General features: G+C 41.2%; 1 protein-coding gene across 5 annotated transcripts in view; it reads right to left on the minus strand.

The window, feature by feature from the left end:
- Astn2 (astrotactin 2) overlaps window positions 1–19845 on the minus strand; it is a 1023735-nt gene that overhangs the window by 395178 nt on the left and 608712 nt on the right. For all 5 annotated transcript variants that reach the window (NM_019514.3, NM_207109.2, XM_030253680.1 and 2 more), the window contains one exon: window positions 18499–18649. In NM_019514.3, the coding sequence (NP_062387.2) occupies window positions 18499–18649 (151 nt within the window). The remainder of the gene's footprint in view (window positions 1–18498; window positions 18650–19845) is intronic.

Raw genomic sequence — 19845 nt, forward strand, 5'->3', positions numbered from 1 at the left:
ATGCAATGGTGTCAGCGTTTGGATGCTGATTATGGGGTGGATCCCTGGATATGGCAGTCTCTACATGGTCCATCCTTTCATCTCAGCTCCAAACTTTGTCTCTGTAACTCCTTCCAAGGGTGTTTTGTTCCCACTTCTAAGGAGGGGCATAGTGTCCACACTTCAGTCTTCATTTTTCTTGAGTTTCATGTGTTTAGGAAATTGTATCTTATATCTTGGGTATCCTAGGTTTTGGGCTAATATCCACTTATCAGTGAGTACATATTGTGTGAGTTCCTTTGTGAATGTGTTACCTCACTCAGGATGATGCCCTCCAGGTCCATCCATTTGGCTAGGAATTTCATAAATTCATTCTTTTTAATAGCTGAGTAGTACTCCATTGTGTAGATGTACCACATTTTCTGTATCCATTCCTCTGTTGAGGGGCATCTGGGTTCTTTCCAGCTTCTGGCTATTATAAACAAGGCTGCTATGAACATAGTGGAGCATGTGTCCTTCTTACCAGTTGGGGCCCCTTCTGGATATATGTCCAGGAGAGGTATTGCTGGATCCTCCGGTAGTACTATGTCCAATTTTCTGAGGAACCGCAAGACGGATTTCCAGAGTGGTTGTACAAGCCTGCAATCCCACCAACAATGGAGGAGTGTTCCTCTTTCTCCACATCCTTGCCAGCATCTGCTGTCACCTGAATTTTTGATCTTAGACATTCTGACTGGTGTGATGTGGAATCTCAGGGTTGTTTTGATTTGCATTTCCCTGATGATTAAGGATGTTGAACATTTTTTCAGGTGCTTCTCTGCCATTCGGTATTCCTCAGGTGAGAATTCTTTGTTCAGTTCTGAGCCCCATTTTTTAATGGGGTTATTTGATTTTCTGAAGTCCATCTTCTTGAGTTCTTTATATATGTTGGATATTAGTCCCCTATCTGATTTAGCATAGGTAAAGATCCTTTCCCAATCTGTTGGTGGTCTCTTTGTCTTATTGACGGTGTCTTTTGACTTGCAGAAACTTTGGAGTTTCTTTAGGTCCCATTTGTCAATTCTCGATCTTACAGCACAAGCCATTGCTGTTCTGTTCAGGAAATTTTCCCCTGTGCCCATATCTTCAAGGCTTTTCCCCACTTTCTCCTCTATAAGTTTCAGTGTCTCTGGTTTTAAGTGAAGTTCCTTGATCCACTTAGATTTGACCTTAGTACAAGGAGATAAGTATGGATCGATTCGCATTCTTCTACATGATAACAACCAGTTGTGCCAGCACCAATTGTTGAAAATGCTGTCTTTCTTCCACTGGATGGTTTTAGCTCCCTTGTCGAAGATCAAGTGACCATAGGTGTGTGGGTTCATTTCTGGGTCTTCAATTCTATCCCATTGGTCTACTTGTCTCTCTCTATACCAGTACCATGCAGTTTTTATCACAATTGCTCTGTAGTAAAGCTTTAGATCAGGCATGGTGATTCCACCAGAGGTTCTTTTATCCTTGAGAAGAGTTTTTGCTATCCTAGGTTTTTTTGTTATTCCAGATGAATTTGCAAATTGTTCCTTCTAATTCGTTGAAGAATTGAGTTGGAATTTTGATGGGGATTGCATTGAATCTGTAGATTGCTTTTGGCAAGATAGCCATTTTTACAATGTTGATCCTGCCAATCCATGAGCATGGGAGATCCTTCCATCTTCTGAGATCTTCTTTAATTTCTTTCTTCAGAGACTTGAAGTTTTTATCATACAGATCTTTCAGTTCCTTAGTTAGAGTCACGCCAAGATATTTTATATTATTTGTGACTATTGAGAAGGGTGTTGTTTCCCTAATTTCTTTCTCAGCCTGTTTATCCTTTGTGTACAGAAAGGCCATTGACTTGTTTGAGTTAATTTTATATCCAGCTACTTCACCGAAGCTGTTTATCAGGTTTAGGAGTTCTCTGGTGGAATTTTTGGGGTCACTTATATATACTATCATATCATCTGCAAAAAGTGATATTTTGAGTTCCTCTTTTCCAATTTGTATCCCCTTGATCTCCTTTTGTTGTCGAATTGCTCTGGCTAATACTTCAAGTACTATGTTGAAAAGGTAGGGAGAAAGTGGGCAGCCTTGTCTAGTCCCTGATTTTAGTGGGATTGCTTCCAGCTTCTCTCCATTTACTTTGATGTTGGCTACTGGTTTGCTGTAGATTGCTTTTATCATGTTTAGGTATGGGCCTTGAATTCCCGATCTTTCCAGAACTTTTATCATGAATGGGTGCTGGATCTTGTCAAATGCTTTTTCTGCATCTAACGAGATGATCATGTGGTTTTTGTCTTTGAGTTTGTTTATATAATGGATTACATTGATGGATTTTCGTATATTAAACCATCCCTGCATCCCCGAAATAAAACCTACTTGGTCAGGATGGATGATTGCTTTAATGTGTTCTTGGATTCGGTTAGCAAGAATTTTATTGAGGATTTTTGCATCGATATTCATAAGAGAAATTGGTCTGAAGTTCTCTATCTTTGTTGGATCTTTCTGTGGTTTAGGTATCAGAGTAATAGTGGCTTCATAAAATGAGTTGGGTAGAGTACCTTCTACTTCTATCTTGTGAAAAAGTTTGTGCAGAACTGGAATTAGATCTTCTTTGAAGGTCTGATAGAACTCTGCACTAAACCCGTCTGGTCCTGGGCTTTTTTTGGCTGGGAGACTATTTATAACTGCTTCTATTTCTTTAGGGGATATGGGACTGTTTAGAAGGTCAACTTGATCCTGATTCAACTTTGGTACCTGGTATCTGTCCAGAAATTTGTCCATTTCGTCCAGGTTTTCCAGTTTTGTTGAGTATAGCCTTTTGTAGAAGGATCTGATGGTGTTTTGGATTTCTTCAGGATCTGTTGTTATGTCTCCCTTTTCAGTTCTGATTTTGTTAACTAGGATTTTGTCCCTGTTCCCTCTAGTGAGTCTAGCTAAGGGTTTATCTATCTTGTTGATTTTCTCAAAGAACCAACTCCTCGTTTGGTTAATTCTTTGAATAGTTCTTGTTTCCACTTGGTTGATTTCACCCCTGAGTTTGTTTATTTCCTGCCATCTACTCCTCTTGGGTGAATTTGCTTCCTTTTTTTCTAGAGCTTTTAGATGTGTTGTCAAGCTGCTAGTATGTGCTCTCTCCCGTTTCTTCTTGGAGGCACTCAGAGCTATGAGTTTCCCTCTTAGAAATGTTTTCTTTTTTTTTTTTTTCCATTTTTTATTAGGTATTTAACTCATTTACATTTCCAATGCTATACCAAAAGTCCCCCATATCCACCCACCCCCAATCCCCTGCCCACCCACTCCCCCTTTTTGGCCCTGGAATTCCCCTGTACTGGGGCATATAAAGTTTGCAAGTCCAATGGGCCTCTCTTTCCAGTGATGGCCGACTAGGCCATCTTTTGATATATATGCAGCTAGAGTCAAGAGCTCCGGGGTACTGGTTAGCTCATAATGTTGTTCCACCTATAGGGTTGCAGATCCCTTTAGCTTCTTGGCTACTTTCTCTAGCTCCTCCATTGGGAGCCCTATGATCCATCCATTAGCTGACTGTGAGCATCCACTTCTGTGTTTGCTAGGCCCCGGCATAGTCTCACAAGAGACAGCTACATCTGCGTCCTTTCAATAAAATCTTGCTAGTGTATGCAATGGTGTCAGCGTTTGGATGTTTTCATTGTGTCCCAAAGGTTTGGGTACGTTGTGGCTTCATTTTCATTAAACTCTAAAAAGTCTTTAATTTCTTTCTTTATTCCTTCCTTGACCAAGGTATCATTGAGAAGAGTGTTGTTCAGTTTCCACGTGAGTGTTGGCTTTCTATTATTTTTTTTGTTATTGAAGATCAGCCTTAGTGCATGGTGATCTGATAGGATACATGGGACAATTTCAATATTTTTGAATCTGTTGAGGCCTGTTTTGTGACCTATTATGTGGTCAATTTTGGAGAAGGTACCATGAGGTGCTGAGAAGAAGGTATATCCTTTTGTTTTAGGATAAAATGTTCTGTAGATATCTGTCAGATCCATTTGTTTCATTACTTCTGTTAGTTTCAGTGTGTCCCTGTTTAGTTTCTGTTTCCATGATCTGTCCATTGGTGAAAGTGGTGTGTTGAAGTCTCCCACTATTATTGTGTGAGGTGCAATGTGTGCTTTGAGCTTTACTAAAGTTTCTTTAATGAATGTGGCTGCCCTTGCATTTGGAGCATAGATATTCAGAATTGAGAATTCCTCTTGGAGGATTTTACCTTTGATGAGAACGAAGTGCCCCTCCTTGTCGTTTTTGATGACTTTGGGTTGGAAGTCAATCTTATCAGATATTAGGACGGCTACTCCAGCTTGTTTCTTCATACCATTTGCTTGGAAAATTGTTTTCCAGCCTTTTATTCTGAGGTAGTGTCTATCTTTTTCTCTGAGATGTGTCTCCTGTAAACAGCAAAATGTTGGGTCTTGTTTGTGTAGCCAGTTTGTTAGTCTATGTCTTTTTATTGGGGAGTTGAGACCATTGATGTTAAGAGATATTAAGGAAAAGTAATTGTTGCTTCCTGTTATTTTTGTTGTTAAAGTTGGCATTCTGTTCTTGTGGCTGTCTTCTTTTAGGTTTGTTGAGGGATTACCTTCCTGTTTTTTCTAGGGCGTTGTTCCCGTTCTTGTATTGGTTTTTTTCTGTTATTATCCTTTGAAGGGCTGGATTCGTGGAGAGATAATGTGTGAATTTGGTTTTGTCGTGGAATACTTTGGTTTCTCCATCTATGGTAATTGAGAGTTTGGCTGGGTATAGTAGCCTGGGCTGGAATTTGTGTTCTCTTAGTGTCTGTATAACATCTGTCCAGGCTCTTCTGGCTTTCATAGTCTCTGGTGAAAAATCTGGTGTAATTCTGATAGGCTTGCCTTTATATGTTACTTGACCTTTTTCCCTTACTGCTTTTAGTATTCTATCTTTATTTAGTGCATTTGTTGTTCTGATTATTATGTGTCGGGAGGAATTTCTTTTCTGGTCCAGTCTATTTGGAGTTCTGTAGGCTTCTTGTATGTTCATAGGCATCTCTTTCTTTAGATTTGGGAAGTTTTCTTCAATAATTTTGTTGAAGATGTTTGCTGGTCCTTTGAGTTGAAAATCTTCATTTTCATCCACTCCTATTATCCGTAGGTTTGATCTTCTCTTTGTGTCCTGGATTTCCTGGATATTTTGAGTTAGGATCTTTTTGCATTTTCCATTTTCTTTGATTGTTGTGCCGATGTTCTCTATGGAATCTTCTGCACCTGAGATTCTCTCTTCCATCTCTTGTATTCTGTTGCTGATGCTCAAATCTATGGTTCCAGATTTCTTTCCTAGGGTTTCTATCTCCAGTGTTGCCTCACTTTGAGTTTTCTTTATTGTGTCTACTTCCCTTTTTAGGTCTAGTATGGTTTTGTTCATTTCCATCATCTGTTTGTATGTTTTTTCCTCTTTTTCTGTAAGGACTTCTACCTGTTTGATTGTGTTTTCCTATTTTTCTTTAAGGACTTGTAACTCTTTAGCAGTATTCTCCTGTATTTCTTTAAGTGATGTATTAAAGTCCTTCTTGATGTCCTCTACCATCATCATGAGATATGCTTTTAAATCTAGGTCTAGGTTTTTGGGTGTGTTGGGGTGTACTGGACTGGACGAAGTGGGAGTGCTGGGTTCTGATGATGGTGAGTGGTCTTGGTTCCTGTTAGTAAGATTCCTACGTTTACCTTTCGCCATCTGGTAATCTCTGGAGTTAGTAGTTATAGTTGACTCTGTTTAGAGATTGTTCTTCTGGTGATTCTGTTACTGTCTATCAGCAGACCTGGGAGACAGATTCTCTCCTCTGAGTTTCAGTGCTCAGAGCACTCTCTGCTGGCAAGCTCTCTTACAGGGAAGGTGTGCCGAAGAAGAAGGCCCAAAACAGGGCCTTTCTCAGAAGCTGTGTTGCTTTGGCAGTTCCCAGAAGCTGTCAGCTTCTGTGGTGCAGACTCTCACCTGTGCAGACTAAATTCCTAAGTTCCAGGGAGTCCCGGAACCAAGATGGCGACCACTGCTCCTGAGGCTGAGGCCGCCTCCCAAGCCAGGCGGACACCTGTCCTCTGGTCCGGAAGGTGGCCGGCTGTCTGCGGCCCGCCAAGGGTGCTGCCTCAGCGGCTCTGTGCTTCCACCTGTCCCAGAAGCTGTCCGGTTCTCTGGCGCACCCTCTCAGCTGTTCAGACTAATTTCCTAAGATGGTGAATGGGGCAGAAGGCCAGACAAACGGGTGGGCGGGCCTCGCTGGCAGTGGCTGGCGAGTCGACCTTGTTTTCCTGTCTTGAAACACTGTATGATGCTGAGCTTAAAGTGATAGAATGATTTCATATAGAAACGTTTGATACAACATATCATTCTGGCTGTGGCATGTCTGTTGTTGGCCAGATTTACAGCACTGAGATAGTAAGAACTTTGCACTGAAGGCAGCTCTGGAAGTGGTCAAGCCATACCACTGTAGACTCTAAGAAATAAGACCATCATCCCATTTGAAAGACTTCCCCTTGAGAAGAGAGAATGGAAAGGGGTACTCTGCTTATGAATAACCACCTAGAAAAGAGGTTTCTCAGTTATAGCTACTCAGAATCTCAGTGGTCACTGGAGTTAGCAGCAAATCTTGGCATTATCTACTTGCTGCTGGTTTTGCTGGCCTTCAGAATATCATCATTACATTGTCATGGAACCTTCCCTAAAGGTGTCAAAGAAAGACCTGAGTCATGAACAAAAGGTCAGATTTCCTGGATTGAGTGCTTGAGAGGGCTGTGAGGTGTAAGCAGAGAATCCCAGGAATTAGAGGTGCCAGGAAAATAGAATGTCTTTCAAAAAAAAAAAAATGGAGACAACAGGTGAAGCCAGACTGAAATAGAGGTTGTTTGTGCAAATGTCCAAGCCACTGGAGAGGGGCATTCAAGCTTGCCAGAGTGCATGTCAATATACAAATCACAGGAGACTTAAGACACAGAGCCACAGCATGTGTTGCTTGCCCTTCTGCAATTCACTTTTGCTTCTGTCTTACACCCTTTCCCACTTCCTTCTTATCCCTTTTAGGAAAGGCATATTTGCTCTGTGCCATCACTGGATGTTGAAAGAATGTAATTTTCTTTTCGATTTCTATAGAAACTTATGGCTAAAATTTGCCTTGCATCTTAGGGGAGGTTTTGATTTTAGATGTTTGAAATCTATTGAAACTGTGAAGATTACTGAGACTCACGAGGTGGACTGAATGCTTTCTGTATTCTGAGATTGATATTAGCCTTTCGGGAGGGCAGAGGTGGAACATTAAGGCTTAGGGGGATAATATGTGTAAGTGTCAAGCTGAGGAGAGGCAGACTTTGCTATTTAATCTCAACTGTCAACTTGATTGGATTAATAAATGCTTAGGAGATTAGTGGAGCACACTTGTCTGTGAGATCATTTCCAGAGACAACTGGATCAAAAGGACTCTCACCTAATCAATTGATTAACCTTTTGGTTGATTCTTAATATGATAGCATTATTGAGAGGTGAGGAAAGACAGGAGGTAGGATTTAGATTGATGAAATAGGTCACTGTCTATATGTACTATAAATTGCCATGGAGTCTTTCTATATCTTTTTTTTAAACTCTGTTTCTTAGTAGTTGTGTTGCAAACTTCTCTGTTCTGCAATGCTCCCCCACCTTGATAAAATGAATCTTCTGAGATCTTATGCCAAGTGAATCTTTCTTCTTTAAGGTGTTTTTACTGGGTTATTGGTTACAGCAATTCACAAGTCTTGACTAATAAAGGGCATTAATATTGAAAGATACAACTGGCCGGAAGGAGTCTTGAAATTTCATCTAAACTCTCTTTCTGCTTTTTTGCCTGAACTTGAATAACTTTTTCCCTCCGCCCTGCTCTCCTACCCACCCACTCCTGCTTCTTGGCCCTGGCATTCCCCTGTACTGGGGCCTATAAAGTTTGCAGTACCAAGGGGCCTCTCTTCCCAGTGATGGCTGACTAGGCCATCTTCTGTTACATATGCGGTTAGAGACACAAGCTCTGGAGGAACTGGTTAGTTCCTATTGTTGCTCCACCTATAGGGTTGCAGAAGCCTTCAGCTCCTTGGGTGCTTTCTCTAATTTCTCCATTGGGGGCCCTGTGTTTCATCCTATAGACGACTGTGAGCATCCACTTCTGTATTTCCAGGCCCTGGCATAGCCTCATATGAGACAGCTATAACAGGGTCCCGTCAGCAAAATCTTTCTGGCATTGTGCAATAGTGTCTGGGTTTGTTGGCTGATTATGGGATGGATCCTCGGGTGGGGTAGTCTCTGGATAGTCCATTCTTTCATCTTAGCTCCAAACTTAGAATAGGGAACAAAATACCCACGAAAGGAGTTACAGAGAGTCTTTGTTTTCTTGTTTACATGTTCGAGGTAAACGGTGGCTTGGTTTAGACAAACTCTACATTTTGCCTTTCCCTTGCCAGTAGTCCTTGTCTGCAATTTTACTGTATGTCAACAGGTGAGATGGTCACAAAATCTGCTGTTTGTTTTTTATTTTTCTTATTTATGTATTTACATCCCAAATGCTGCACCGATTCTCATCCACCCTCACAGAGTTTCTCCCCTTATCTCCTCTCCCCCTTGCTACTGAGAATTTATCCCACCTCAGGTATCCCTCTACCTCTGATGAATCGAATATCTGCAGGATTTGGTGCATCCTATCCTACTGATGCCAGACAATATCTGCTGCATATAGGCCAGGGACCTCTGACCAGTCCGTGTAATGCTCTTTGGTTGGTTGTTCAGTCTCTGGGGGCTCCCAGTGGTCCAGGTTAGGTGACACTATTGGTCTTCCTCTGGCATTGCTGTTGCCTTCAGGGCCTTCAATCCTTCCCCATAGGGGTCCCCAACTTCTGTGCAATGTTTGCCTGTGGGTATCTGCATCTGTCTCAGTCAGTTACTGGGTGGAGCCTCTCAGAGGACAGCTATGCTAGACTTCTGTCTGCAAGTACAACATAGCGTTGCTAATAGTGTCAGGGATTGGTGCTGACCCATGCAGTGGGTCCCCAGTTGAATTGGTCAGAAATTTCTTCAGTGTTTACTCCATTTTTGTTCCTCTATGTCTTTCATAAAGGACCAATTTTGGGTTGAAAGTCTTATATGTGGGCTGGTGTTCCCATTCCTCCACTGACTTGCTGCTAGAGGTCATCTCTTCAAGTTCTATATGCCCACTATTAAGCATTCCACCTAAGGTCACACACATTGACTCCTGGGAGCCTCCATCATCCCAGGTCTCTGGGACTTCCTAGAGATAGCCCCTATCCCCATCACCAGAAACTATAGATTTACATTCACTCTCCTAGCTCTCTGGCCCTCTTTCCTGTCTTTCCCCATACCTCATTTTTTAATTGGGTCATTTGGTTTTTTGGAGGCTAACTTCTTGAGCTCTTTAATATATTTTGTGCATTAGTCTTTTGTCGAATGCAGAGTTGGTTAAGATTCTTCCCAATCTGTTGGCTGCCATGTTGTCTTACTGACAGTGTCCTTCGCCTCACAGAAGCTTTTCAGTTTTAGGAGGTCCCATTTGTCAATTGTTGATCTTAGAGCCTGACTCATTGGTGTTCTGTTCAGGAAATTTTCTCCTGTACCAATGCATTCAAGGCTATTTCCTGCTTTCTCTTCTATTAGAGCCCATGTATCTAGTTTTATGCAGAGGTCCTTGATCCACTTGGATTTAAGCTTTGTGCAGGGTGATAAATTTGGATCAGTTTATATTCTTCTACAGTGAATCATCCAGTTGCAGACATCCATATGTTGATGATGCTTTCTTTTTTCTATTATATTGTTTTGACTTCTTTGACAAAATTAAGTGTTCATGGGTTTATGGGTTTATGTCTGGGTCTTAGGTTCTATCTGATTGATCAACTTGTCTATTTCTGGACCAATACCATATGGCTTTTATACTACTGCTCTGTAGTATAGCTTGAGGTCAGTGATTGTGATTCCTCCATACATTCTTTTCTTATTCAGAATTGTTTTAGCTAGCTTAGGATTTTTGTTTTTCCATATGAAGTTGAGAATTGCTCTTTCAATGTCTGTTAAAAAAAAAACTGTGTTGGAGTTTTGATGGGAATTGGAATGAATCTGTTGATTGCTTTTGGTAAGATGGCCATTTTTACTATGCACTTAAAGAAATGTTCAACATCCTTAGTCATCAGGGAAATGCAAATCAAAACAAGCCTGAGATTCTACTTTATACCAATCAGAATGGAAAAGGTACAAAACTCAAGTAACAGCTCATACTAGACAGGTAGAAATAGAAGCCATACACAAACAAGATTGTGTCCCTCTCATGCACTAGAAAGTATGCAGAAACAGGCCATGGTCCTTTTTGTCTTTTTGTCTATATAAACAAGTTCTGTTTTACTCTTTGCAGACTAGTTTAGGAGCTTTTTCTCCAGTCTCTCTCTCTCTCTCTCTCTCTCTCTCTCTCTCTCTCTCTCTCTCTCTCTCTCTCTCTCTCTCTCTCTCCCCCCCACACACACACACACACAGCAACAACACCAATCCCAACAAACAAACAAACAAAAACACTAGGAGTCAATCAAAGATTATGCCAGGAGCTAAGGAGATGGCTCATTGGTTAAAGAGGGCCCTGATTCTATTCCTAGCACCCACATAAAACAGCATCCATCATGCACAACTCAAGCCTCAGGAGTTCAGGTGGCCTCTTTTAACTTCCATAGGCACCTGTATGCAAATGGTACACCTACACACTTTTAAGCTCCCACATATATGTGCATAAAATAAAACTAAGTCTTTTTTTTATTACTTTCTTTATTTACATTTCAAATGCTATCCAGAAAGTTCCCTATACCCTCCCTCCGCCCTGCTCCCCTACCCACCCCCTCCCACTTCTTGGCCCTGGTGTTCCCCTGTACTGGGGCATATAAAACTTTCTAGACCAAGGGACCTCTCCTCCCAATGATGGCCGACTAGGCCATCTTCTGCTACATATGCAGCTGGAGACACAGCTCTGTGGGGTACTGCTTAGTTCATATTGTTGTTCCACCTATAGGGTTGCAGACCCCTTCAGCTCCTTGGGTGCTTTCTCTAGCTCCTCCATTGGGGGCCCTGTGTTCCATCCTATAGATGACTGTGAGCATCCACTTCTGTATTTGTCAGGCACTGGCATAGCCTCACACGAGACAGCTATATCAGGGTCCTTTCAGCAAAATCTTGCTGGCATATGCAATAGTGTTTGGGTTTGGTGGCTGATTATGGGATGGATCCCCAGGTGGGGTAGTCTCTGGATAATCCACTCTTTCATCTTAGCTCCTAAAATTGCAAAGCTTCTGTAAGACAAAAAACATTTTCAATAAGACTAAAAGTCCACCAACAGATTGGGAAAGGATTTTTACCAATCCTAAATCTGATAGGGGACTAATATCCAATATATAAAAAAACCTAAGTCTTACAACACGTATTCTCAGTAGTCTTTATTTCTTATAGTTGCATCCAAAAGAAACTTGGGACAAATGTACCTGAGTACCTCGAGCACTTCTTTGCTTCCCTTCCCTCAGCTACTGATTCCTCCATATAATTCAGCCATTTTGGCTATGTGCTTTCTTGGTTCCCATATGTCTGTTGGCTTCTTGGTTCTTCTTTTGCTTCCCTGATTGATTCTCTGCCCTTAGTGCCTGGTGCCCCTCTTGTTACTTTCTCTTCTCTTCCTCTCTTCTCCCCTCCTGTCACGGTCCAGTGTATTCTTTTGGCTTTATTCTGTCTGATTCCTTCCAGATGCCCTGGTTGTTCTTTCCCATTTATCTCCAATAAAATCCTTTCTATCATCCATAGCTAGGAGTGGTCATGTCCTCATTTCTGTTCACCTACTTGTGGCCTTTACCATGCACGGGTTGAGAACAAGCTGGATATATAACACTAAAAACAGACAAAATTCTAGGCTTCTAGAATGAGGCTGCAGATGGCGACAGAAGTTAGAAGGTATCTGAAAAGTGACTATAGACCTCTGGACCTCTGCCTTCAGCTTACTTGGCAGCTAAAAAGTCAACGAAGAGTCACAGAGAATGGTTGGCAGCAGAGGGTGAGGAGTCTGTGAAGGACAGATAAAGACTATGAAGGTAAAAAGTTATGAAGACACAGTGAACCTATTACTTTGCATGTTAACTTCAAATACTAATTAGAAAAAAATTAGAGTGAAAACAGTAAAACTAGGTGACTGGGAGAGTTCCAGAGAGCTAAGGACTAAGAACTGAGGATTGTTTTATCCATACTTAGGAGCTCTGTCCCTAGCCCCTGATAAATATAAAGATCCTGATTCCCAGAGTCAGTAGCTGCTGGCATTAAAGACTTAGAGCTTGCTCTGACTTGAGTGCCTAGAGCTATAAGTCTCTAGCTTTAAAAGCTTGGAGTCATAAATTTCTCCCTTTCAGGTCTCAGAGTTAAAGCCCCAGAGGTTTGAAAGCCCTCAGGACTTAGGCGCTCAGGGATGTCAACACAGAAAGAGTTTTCCCTTGCCTCTTTGTGATTTTTATCTAAATAGAGGATAGTAACCCCAGTTAACATTTTGGGACATCAGGAAGACGAACTTCAATTGCCTGGTATTGGGCCAGTCCCAAGGTGTCTTCCCTATGCTGAGAAAACAGAGACAACTCAAAGACAAAAAGAAGATGAGTATTTCAGAAGCAATGGCCTCTCGGAGATGGTGAAGGAAAGTTTGGCCATGGCAGGATTAGGTGTTTTCTTTGCTTTAGTTTCCTGTGTTCTGTAAAGCTGCCAGATAAGCAATAGACACACAGCTAGCATCCACAGCTTTGCCATGCTGATAGTGCTTGCATATTGGTGGCCTTTCTACTTTGGGCTCTCTTCCCCTTCCCATGCTTCATTATTACTCCCTCCATGCCTAGTCAAGATGTAAGGATTCTCCAGAAATGCTTGATAATAAAAAAAGATACAAACTCTCTGTATAACTCGTCTACTCCATTAACACCCATACTACTTTCGGACTATATTAATATTGTATTTGCATTGTTACTTAGTACCATAACTTGGTTACTTAACACAACACAAATTACTCATATTACTGTTTAATAGGCTAGTGATCCTCTTCCTTATTTCAGGATTCCTATGAAGTTGCATTGATGTATGGCTGGGCAATCCCTGAGAACAGCCACCTCTGAGGTCAGTCCAGCACTTAGGCTAATCCCACATTCAAACTCCATTTTTGGTGTAAACTAAGATAACATAGCATGCTCATTGATTTTAACAATTAGTGTGTATTCATTGTTAGGCTGATATATTTTTCTACCCATCTGATAATCACAAGTCACAATTCAAGGTCATTGTGTGTTAGTGCGCTACAAATATAGCAATATTACTACTAATGATAACCATCATCATCATCATCACAGAGCCAAAGGAAAAGAGAAAGCAAGAAAAGGAGCTGTGCTGTATTATATAAGCAGGTTTCCTTTCACTGGGAAGAAGTACAGACCATGTGAATTCGGAAAGAATGTTGAAAGTCAATAGAGAACCTTGTAATTGCTAGCAATTCTCCTGAAATGGGACTTGATGTTCTGTTCCTATCAGGTTAATCACATAAGTGGATAAAGGGGATGGAGGACTGTTATAAAATCAAGTGCTCTGTTTGGGGATTATCTCTCAGTGGTGGAGTTCTCACTTAGCAGGAAAAAGGCTTGTGCTCAAACTCTGGACACACACACACACACACACACACACACACACACACACACACACACACACACTAGGTGAGTATGAGGGCTCTGAAGGCAAAGTCGGGGAATCTGTGATTTCTTGCCTTTCTGGACTAGTGGTATGTGTGAATTTTTCTCATCAATGGCAGGACTGGTCAACTGCACTCAATTTTATGAAAACCATGGACTACAAATGCCTTCATAGCAAGAATAAAATAAGAGAGCTTTGAACAGTCTTGCTCTGATAAGGATGGCATATAAAAGCAAGTGGATATTTCTTATGCACTAGCTAGTTAGGGAAAAGCTATTGTATAGGTAGACTCCTATGGTCTGATATGACTTCACAGTGAGATGAAGAATACCAAGCAGCAGATACCAGCATAAATCACATACCTATGAATCAGGTGATAACATATAGGTTCCAATAGGTACCAGAAATTTAAGAGAATGGTGGATGGGGGCAGAACAAATAGCAGGCAGCAACCAGAGGTGATGGCACAACACCACATATCATCTTGACTCCCTAGGAATGCTTAGAAAAAAGGGAGGTTAAAGAAATACAGAATTGACTAAAATTCATTTTCTACTCCCAATAGATATAGGAGGTCAAAAATGATACTCAGTTTTCAGAAACATCATAGAAGACTCTCCTCAATTCAGGTGCTCATAAGTTTGTTTGGCCCCAATATCATATACACTATGTATAAGCGTTATTAATATAGTATTGTCTCATAGAGAAATGGTATTTTGTAAATCCCAAATTATTGTCTATTGAGTTATTTAATTTTTCTTTTATCATGCATTTGAATATATAGTATGTGTGCATATGCATATTTGTGTCTGCATATGTGTGAGGATACATGTACGTAGGTGTATGTGTATGTAGGGGACCAATCAAGAATCTTTCCCTGGTGTTTTCTTTTTGAACCTTATTCTTTGAGGCAGGGTCACTTAGTCAAATTCAGAGCCTGATGATTTAGCTAGTCTTAGTTGTCAGTTTGCTCCAGGGATCTCATTTGTCTGCCTTCTGAGGCTGTAATTACATGGAGGCTGACATACCAACCCAGGATTTATGTGGCTTCTGGGAATCAGATCTCCATGCTCTTGATCGGACAGAAAGCATTGAACTATCTCCCATCCCTCTGCTGTGTTTTTTCATCCTGCAGGGGAAAAAAAGTCTGTGCATTTAAAAACTATTGTTCTGTTTGGAAGTATTAAGAAACTGAGAAGTCTGGCGTGGTGGCGCACGCCTTTAATCCCAGCACTCGGGAGGCAGAGGCAGGCGGATTTCTGAGTTAGAGGCCAGCCTGGTCTACAAAGTGAGTTCCAGGACAGCCAGGGCTAGACAGAGAAACCCTGTCTCAAAAAAAAAAAAAAAAAAAAAAAAAGAAAAAGAAAAAGAAACTGAGAAGTCAGAGTTGATTCCCTGCTAGCTAAAGAATAAGTTATGGCTGAAATCCTTCTCACACAGATCACCCCCTTTGTGCTTGGCAGGAAAACAGCTCCAAATATATTGGCTCTAGGAAGGACATGGAAGATGTGGTCTTCATCCTCTATCCTGCCACCTGGTGGTAAAACCTTAGGAAGATACTGTGTTCCCTCATAGACTCATTTATTCATCCATGAGGGGAGCCCATGCTACACTTTAGTTGTGAGGTGTTGCTTGTTTTGTTTCTTTGTTCAAATGCAAAGTATAATGGTGCTTGGGAGATAGCCCAGATGGCAGAGAGTGGGAGAGAGAGAGAGAGAGAGAGAGAGAGAGAGAGAGAGAGAGAGAGAGAGAGAGCTTGAGAGAGAGCTTGAGAGAGCTTGAGCTCTTTTCATGTGCTTGTGAACCCAGTGTTGTGGTAGAGTCAGAGACATGCAGATATGCCAGCCTAGCCTTGTAGGCTCAGGCCAGTGAGACATCCTACCTCAAAAGAAAATGGAAAGGTGAGAGAGCCTGAGGATAGATAGTAGAGGGTTTCCTCTAGCATCTACATACAAGCACACAAATGTGCAACTCAACGTATATGAACACACACACACAGACACACACAGACACAAACAATGTAAGGTGTGATTATTTTTTTATATCAGATGAACTGTTTTTTAGAAGGGGATGCATGTAAGCTAAACAAGTTTGAAGCCTTTACTGGCCTATTGGCCTATCGATTTCATGCAGCAGAGTTTGCTACTAAGCATTGTATCTAAGAGTTTTAAAAGTGTCCTCTTATTCTAGAGAGAAATCCCCTAAAACATCGCAGGCTATTGGATTTCTCTTGCTCTCCTCTTACTTTTTTTCAGTTTATGCTAACGTGAGGAAAGAGAAACCCCACTCCTAGACATGCACAGCACACCATGGAGCCTTCAGTCTCATTTCTGCCTTCTGAATGTCAATGGCTCAGTGACCTCAACCCTAACGAAGAAGAAGAAGCTTAAGTGTTTGAGGAATGAGAAGTGATGACAATCTTTTTAGAGAAGCCACTATAGTGCTCTGGATACACACATTTGGAAAAATCCTTTGGAATTGTTTGTCCACTGATCAGTGATGCAGTCTGAGGAAATCTCCCTTTCCCTTACTGGGTCTCAATTTTCCAGCATGAAGTCTGAAGAGTTGGCTACAATGTTCAGAATCAGAACTCTAATACATAGGCGTGCACAGCACACAGAAAAACTCGTCCAGTTTTGGGGACTTGGATTTCCTTGGTTGTGTATGTCTGTACCTATCTGAGCAACATGTTTCCAATGCAGAGGCCTCTTAGTTGAAATCTACATGACTCACATGAAGATGTGTCTGGCACAGTCCCTTGATCACAGAGTTTACTGGTGAATGGCTATGGGTGAGAATCAAGTTTGCCCAATATGATAATCCAGAGTCTGTCATTCGAGTAAGTAAGAAAGGGCTGGTTTTGTCCACAGGACTCAGTGTAAAGAAGCTGTAGTAGGTCACAGAATGACATGACACAGAAGAAAGCAGAGATAGAAAGTGGACAGTGATTCTAATTCAGTTGCTTGAGCCTCTGAAGCCATGAGGAACATTGCCTTTGGCAATGCGTTCCCCCTGACCCTTTGCCTCAACTACTCTGTGCCAACTTCCTGTCACTTATAATCCTGAAAACTGAAGTGACTAAACTCTTCACCTACCTCTAAACTCCAGGTTTAGATCAAGAAAAAGAAAATTCTAAAATTTTCTTTTACTGCTTTCCTAGTTTCAGTTATTTCTCCACTGTTATAGAGATGGGTCATCTGTGTATTCTCTCCTTCTTAGTCTCATCTGGAGAACTTAGTCCAGAGTAGGGACTCCTATCATTGCCTCTGACCCCTTATGCTTCCTATTCTATGATAGATATTGCTGGTGTACTGAGTTAAATCAACAGATTTCCTGGGGTGTCACTCCGCTTATTGGTTGAGACAAACCTAGTGCCAGCAGTCTGCGCTATAAAATATTCCAGGTGATGTAAGAAAGTTAGGTATAGAAAATAGGAAGATCTCTATCACTTCCTGGGTGGGAGAAGGGATGTCTTCAGAAAGGACAAAGATCTGAAAGCCTGTCCACTTATTGGCTCTAAGGGTTGACAGAGAAATTGACTCTAATTGAAGGGCAAGAAGCCCTAAACAAGCCGCATGTTCAAAGAATTGCATCTAATCAGGTCCATTTGGCTCTAGTGTAGGCGGAAGTCAAGTGGTGAATGATGTGCATGGAGCGGTCGGAAAGGAGCCAAATGAAGAGACCTGAATGCCGGGCTGAGCCTGTCTGGCAATACCATTGCTTCTGAAGCATATGTTTAAACTGCCCCCCACTTCAACACATTCACACACCTATGCATACGTGCACACACATTTACTTGATAAAACTTCAAGTTCATGAGATACAACCCCACCTATAATTGTAGCTCAGAAATTTAAAAATCAAACAACTAGCTGATGCAATCCTTACCAAAAAAAAAAAAAAATCATCGATTTTGGAATGCATTTTCATAGGTAGCAGGTATCATTACTTAACTTCTCCTGTATCCCTATTTTATGACAGATACTGGAATCCCATGAAAGAAAACATTTCCTTCTTTTAAACCAACCCCCTGCTTTAGCCGTCTGCATAATTTTCTTAATACCAACAGAGGCATGCTTTCCAAAAGCCATTTCTAAAACCAATTTAAAAAAAAAAAAAAAAGCCTATTACCAACTTTGAGTCTCAACTGCAACATCATCTAAACCATACCAAAGAATATACACTGGGTACTATTTCCATCTTACTGACTTCCCCTGTATGCACTGTGTCCGTGGAACTAAGACAGGTTGTGTTTTACTATCAAAAGCACCGTGAGCTTCTAGAATTCAGAGCCTCCCATGAAGGACACTTATGTTATATTATCTCATTTTATTTTTCTGAAAATTCAAAGAGGTGGGTTTAAAGATCCCACCTCACAGAGGAGGTGAGCAGCCTGATATTTGAAGGGACACAAAGGCAGTAAGTTTGAGCTAGCAATCCTCAACCTTCCTAATGCCCTGACCCTTTAATAGAGTTCTTTCATTTTATGATGATCCCCCAATCATAAACTTATTTTTGTTGCTACTTCATAATTATAATTGTATAATTTTGCAACTATTATGTGTGTATTTATGCATACACACATATACATATGTGTGTGTGTATTTTCTGATTGTCTAGGACACCCCTGTGAAAGAGTCATTTGACCCCAAGGAGGGCACAATGCACAGGTTGAGAGACGCTGCTTTGCAGTCTTTCCATCCCTTTCCCCTTGCAGAGAGGGTCCTGAGTGTATGAAGAGCTTTTAGGCTAACGAACACTCACCACACATCCCGAGGAGTCCACCTGGCGGTCAGACACACACTTGAAGTTACGGGTACAGCCCCCGTTGTTCCTTGAGCAGTCACGGACTGGACCAAAGGAGGACAGCAGGTCGTTGATGGTTTCAAAGTACGTGGACAACATTGCTTCTTCCCTTGGGGGAAAAAAAGGGGATGGTTAAACCTCATAAATAGCTGTATAATCATTTTGTTGGTTTGGTTTTTATTGCTTGTTATTAATATGAGTCCAACACATTAGAAATAATTATTCACTTTGCTTTTAATCTGGAAAATAATGCAAATAAAAGGGAGGCAACAGTGGAGAGCATGGTGCTTCCATCCTGTTGTTATAAGGAAAAGGAGATTTACATCTTCATGTATTATTTCAGTTAGTCCCACAATTATGGAAGGTGACTGGTTATGTGATTTCAACTTTGCCAATAGAACAGCTGTGTCTTAGAAATTTGAATTTTCTTCCCTAAGGATTATCAAGAACTTACACTGTAAAATACCTAAGGACTAGCTTACATTGTAGCAGTTTGTATCACCTAGTTGCCCCACTCACAAGACATTTAATCTACACAAAACTCTGTTCTTTGACCACATGTTTATAGGGGTCTCAAAAGCTCTGTATAGCAGCTGCATGATTCAAATGTTATTATTCTGATCTGGATTTATAAAATTGAGGCTACAAATGTTGAAGGATTTAATCTCCAAATTGCCTAGGCTATAAATACAAGATCTAACTAGAAGCACAAGGTTCTAGCCCTAGGACAGCAGAAATGATTGTTTTCAAACCATGTCATGAAGCTCAAATTGTTCAATCTGTCAACAACTATGGTTGGAAAGGCGACAGAATTCTCTCCAAATGAGGTTCCTCTTACTTACAGACCTGCCACAAACACGGTGGGATTCCCTAAGATGGATTCTATAATATGAGCAATATAGATGGAAGTTTCTCTTGCTATTTTATGAGTAAAGAGCTTCCCAAAGGGTAATATGCTTGCACTAGGTGAGACAAGAGTCTTAAAGGTACAGTGAGTGGTAAGGGTGTCCCACTGGAGGTGGGAATCAGGAGTGTAGAAAACACGCCATGAGATGTTGCTTATTCCAGAATGGCAGAAAGGAAAGGCAAATGTAAGAACAGAAAAGCTGGTGACAGACCAGCAATGATGTTTCCCAGTCTTTTTTTTTTCCATTTTTTATTAGGTATTTAGCTCATTTACATTTCCAATGCTATACCAAAAGTCCCCCATAGCCACCCACCCCCACTCCCCTACCCACCCACTCCCCTTTTTTGGCCCTGGCGTTCCCCTGTACTGGGGCATATAAAGTTTGCGTGTCCAATGGG

Source organism: Mus musculus, chromosome 4, assembly GCF_000001635.26.
Source record: "Mus musculus strain C57BL/6J chromosome 4, GRCm38.p6 C57BL/6J".
NCBI lineage: Eukaryota > Metazoa > Chordata > Mammalia > Rodentia > Muridae > Mus > Mus musculus.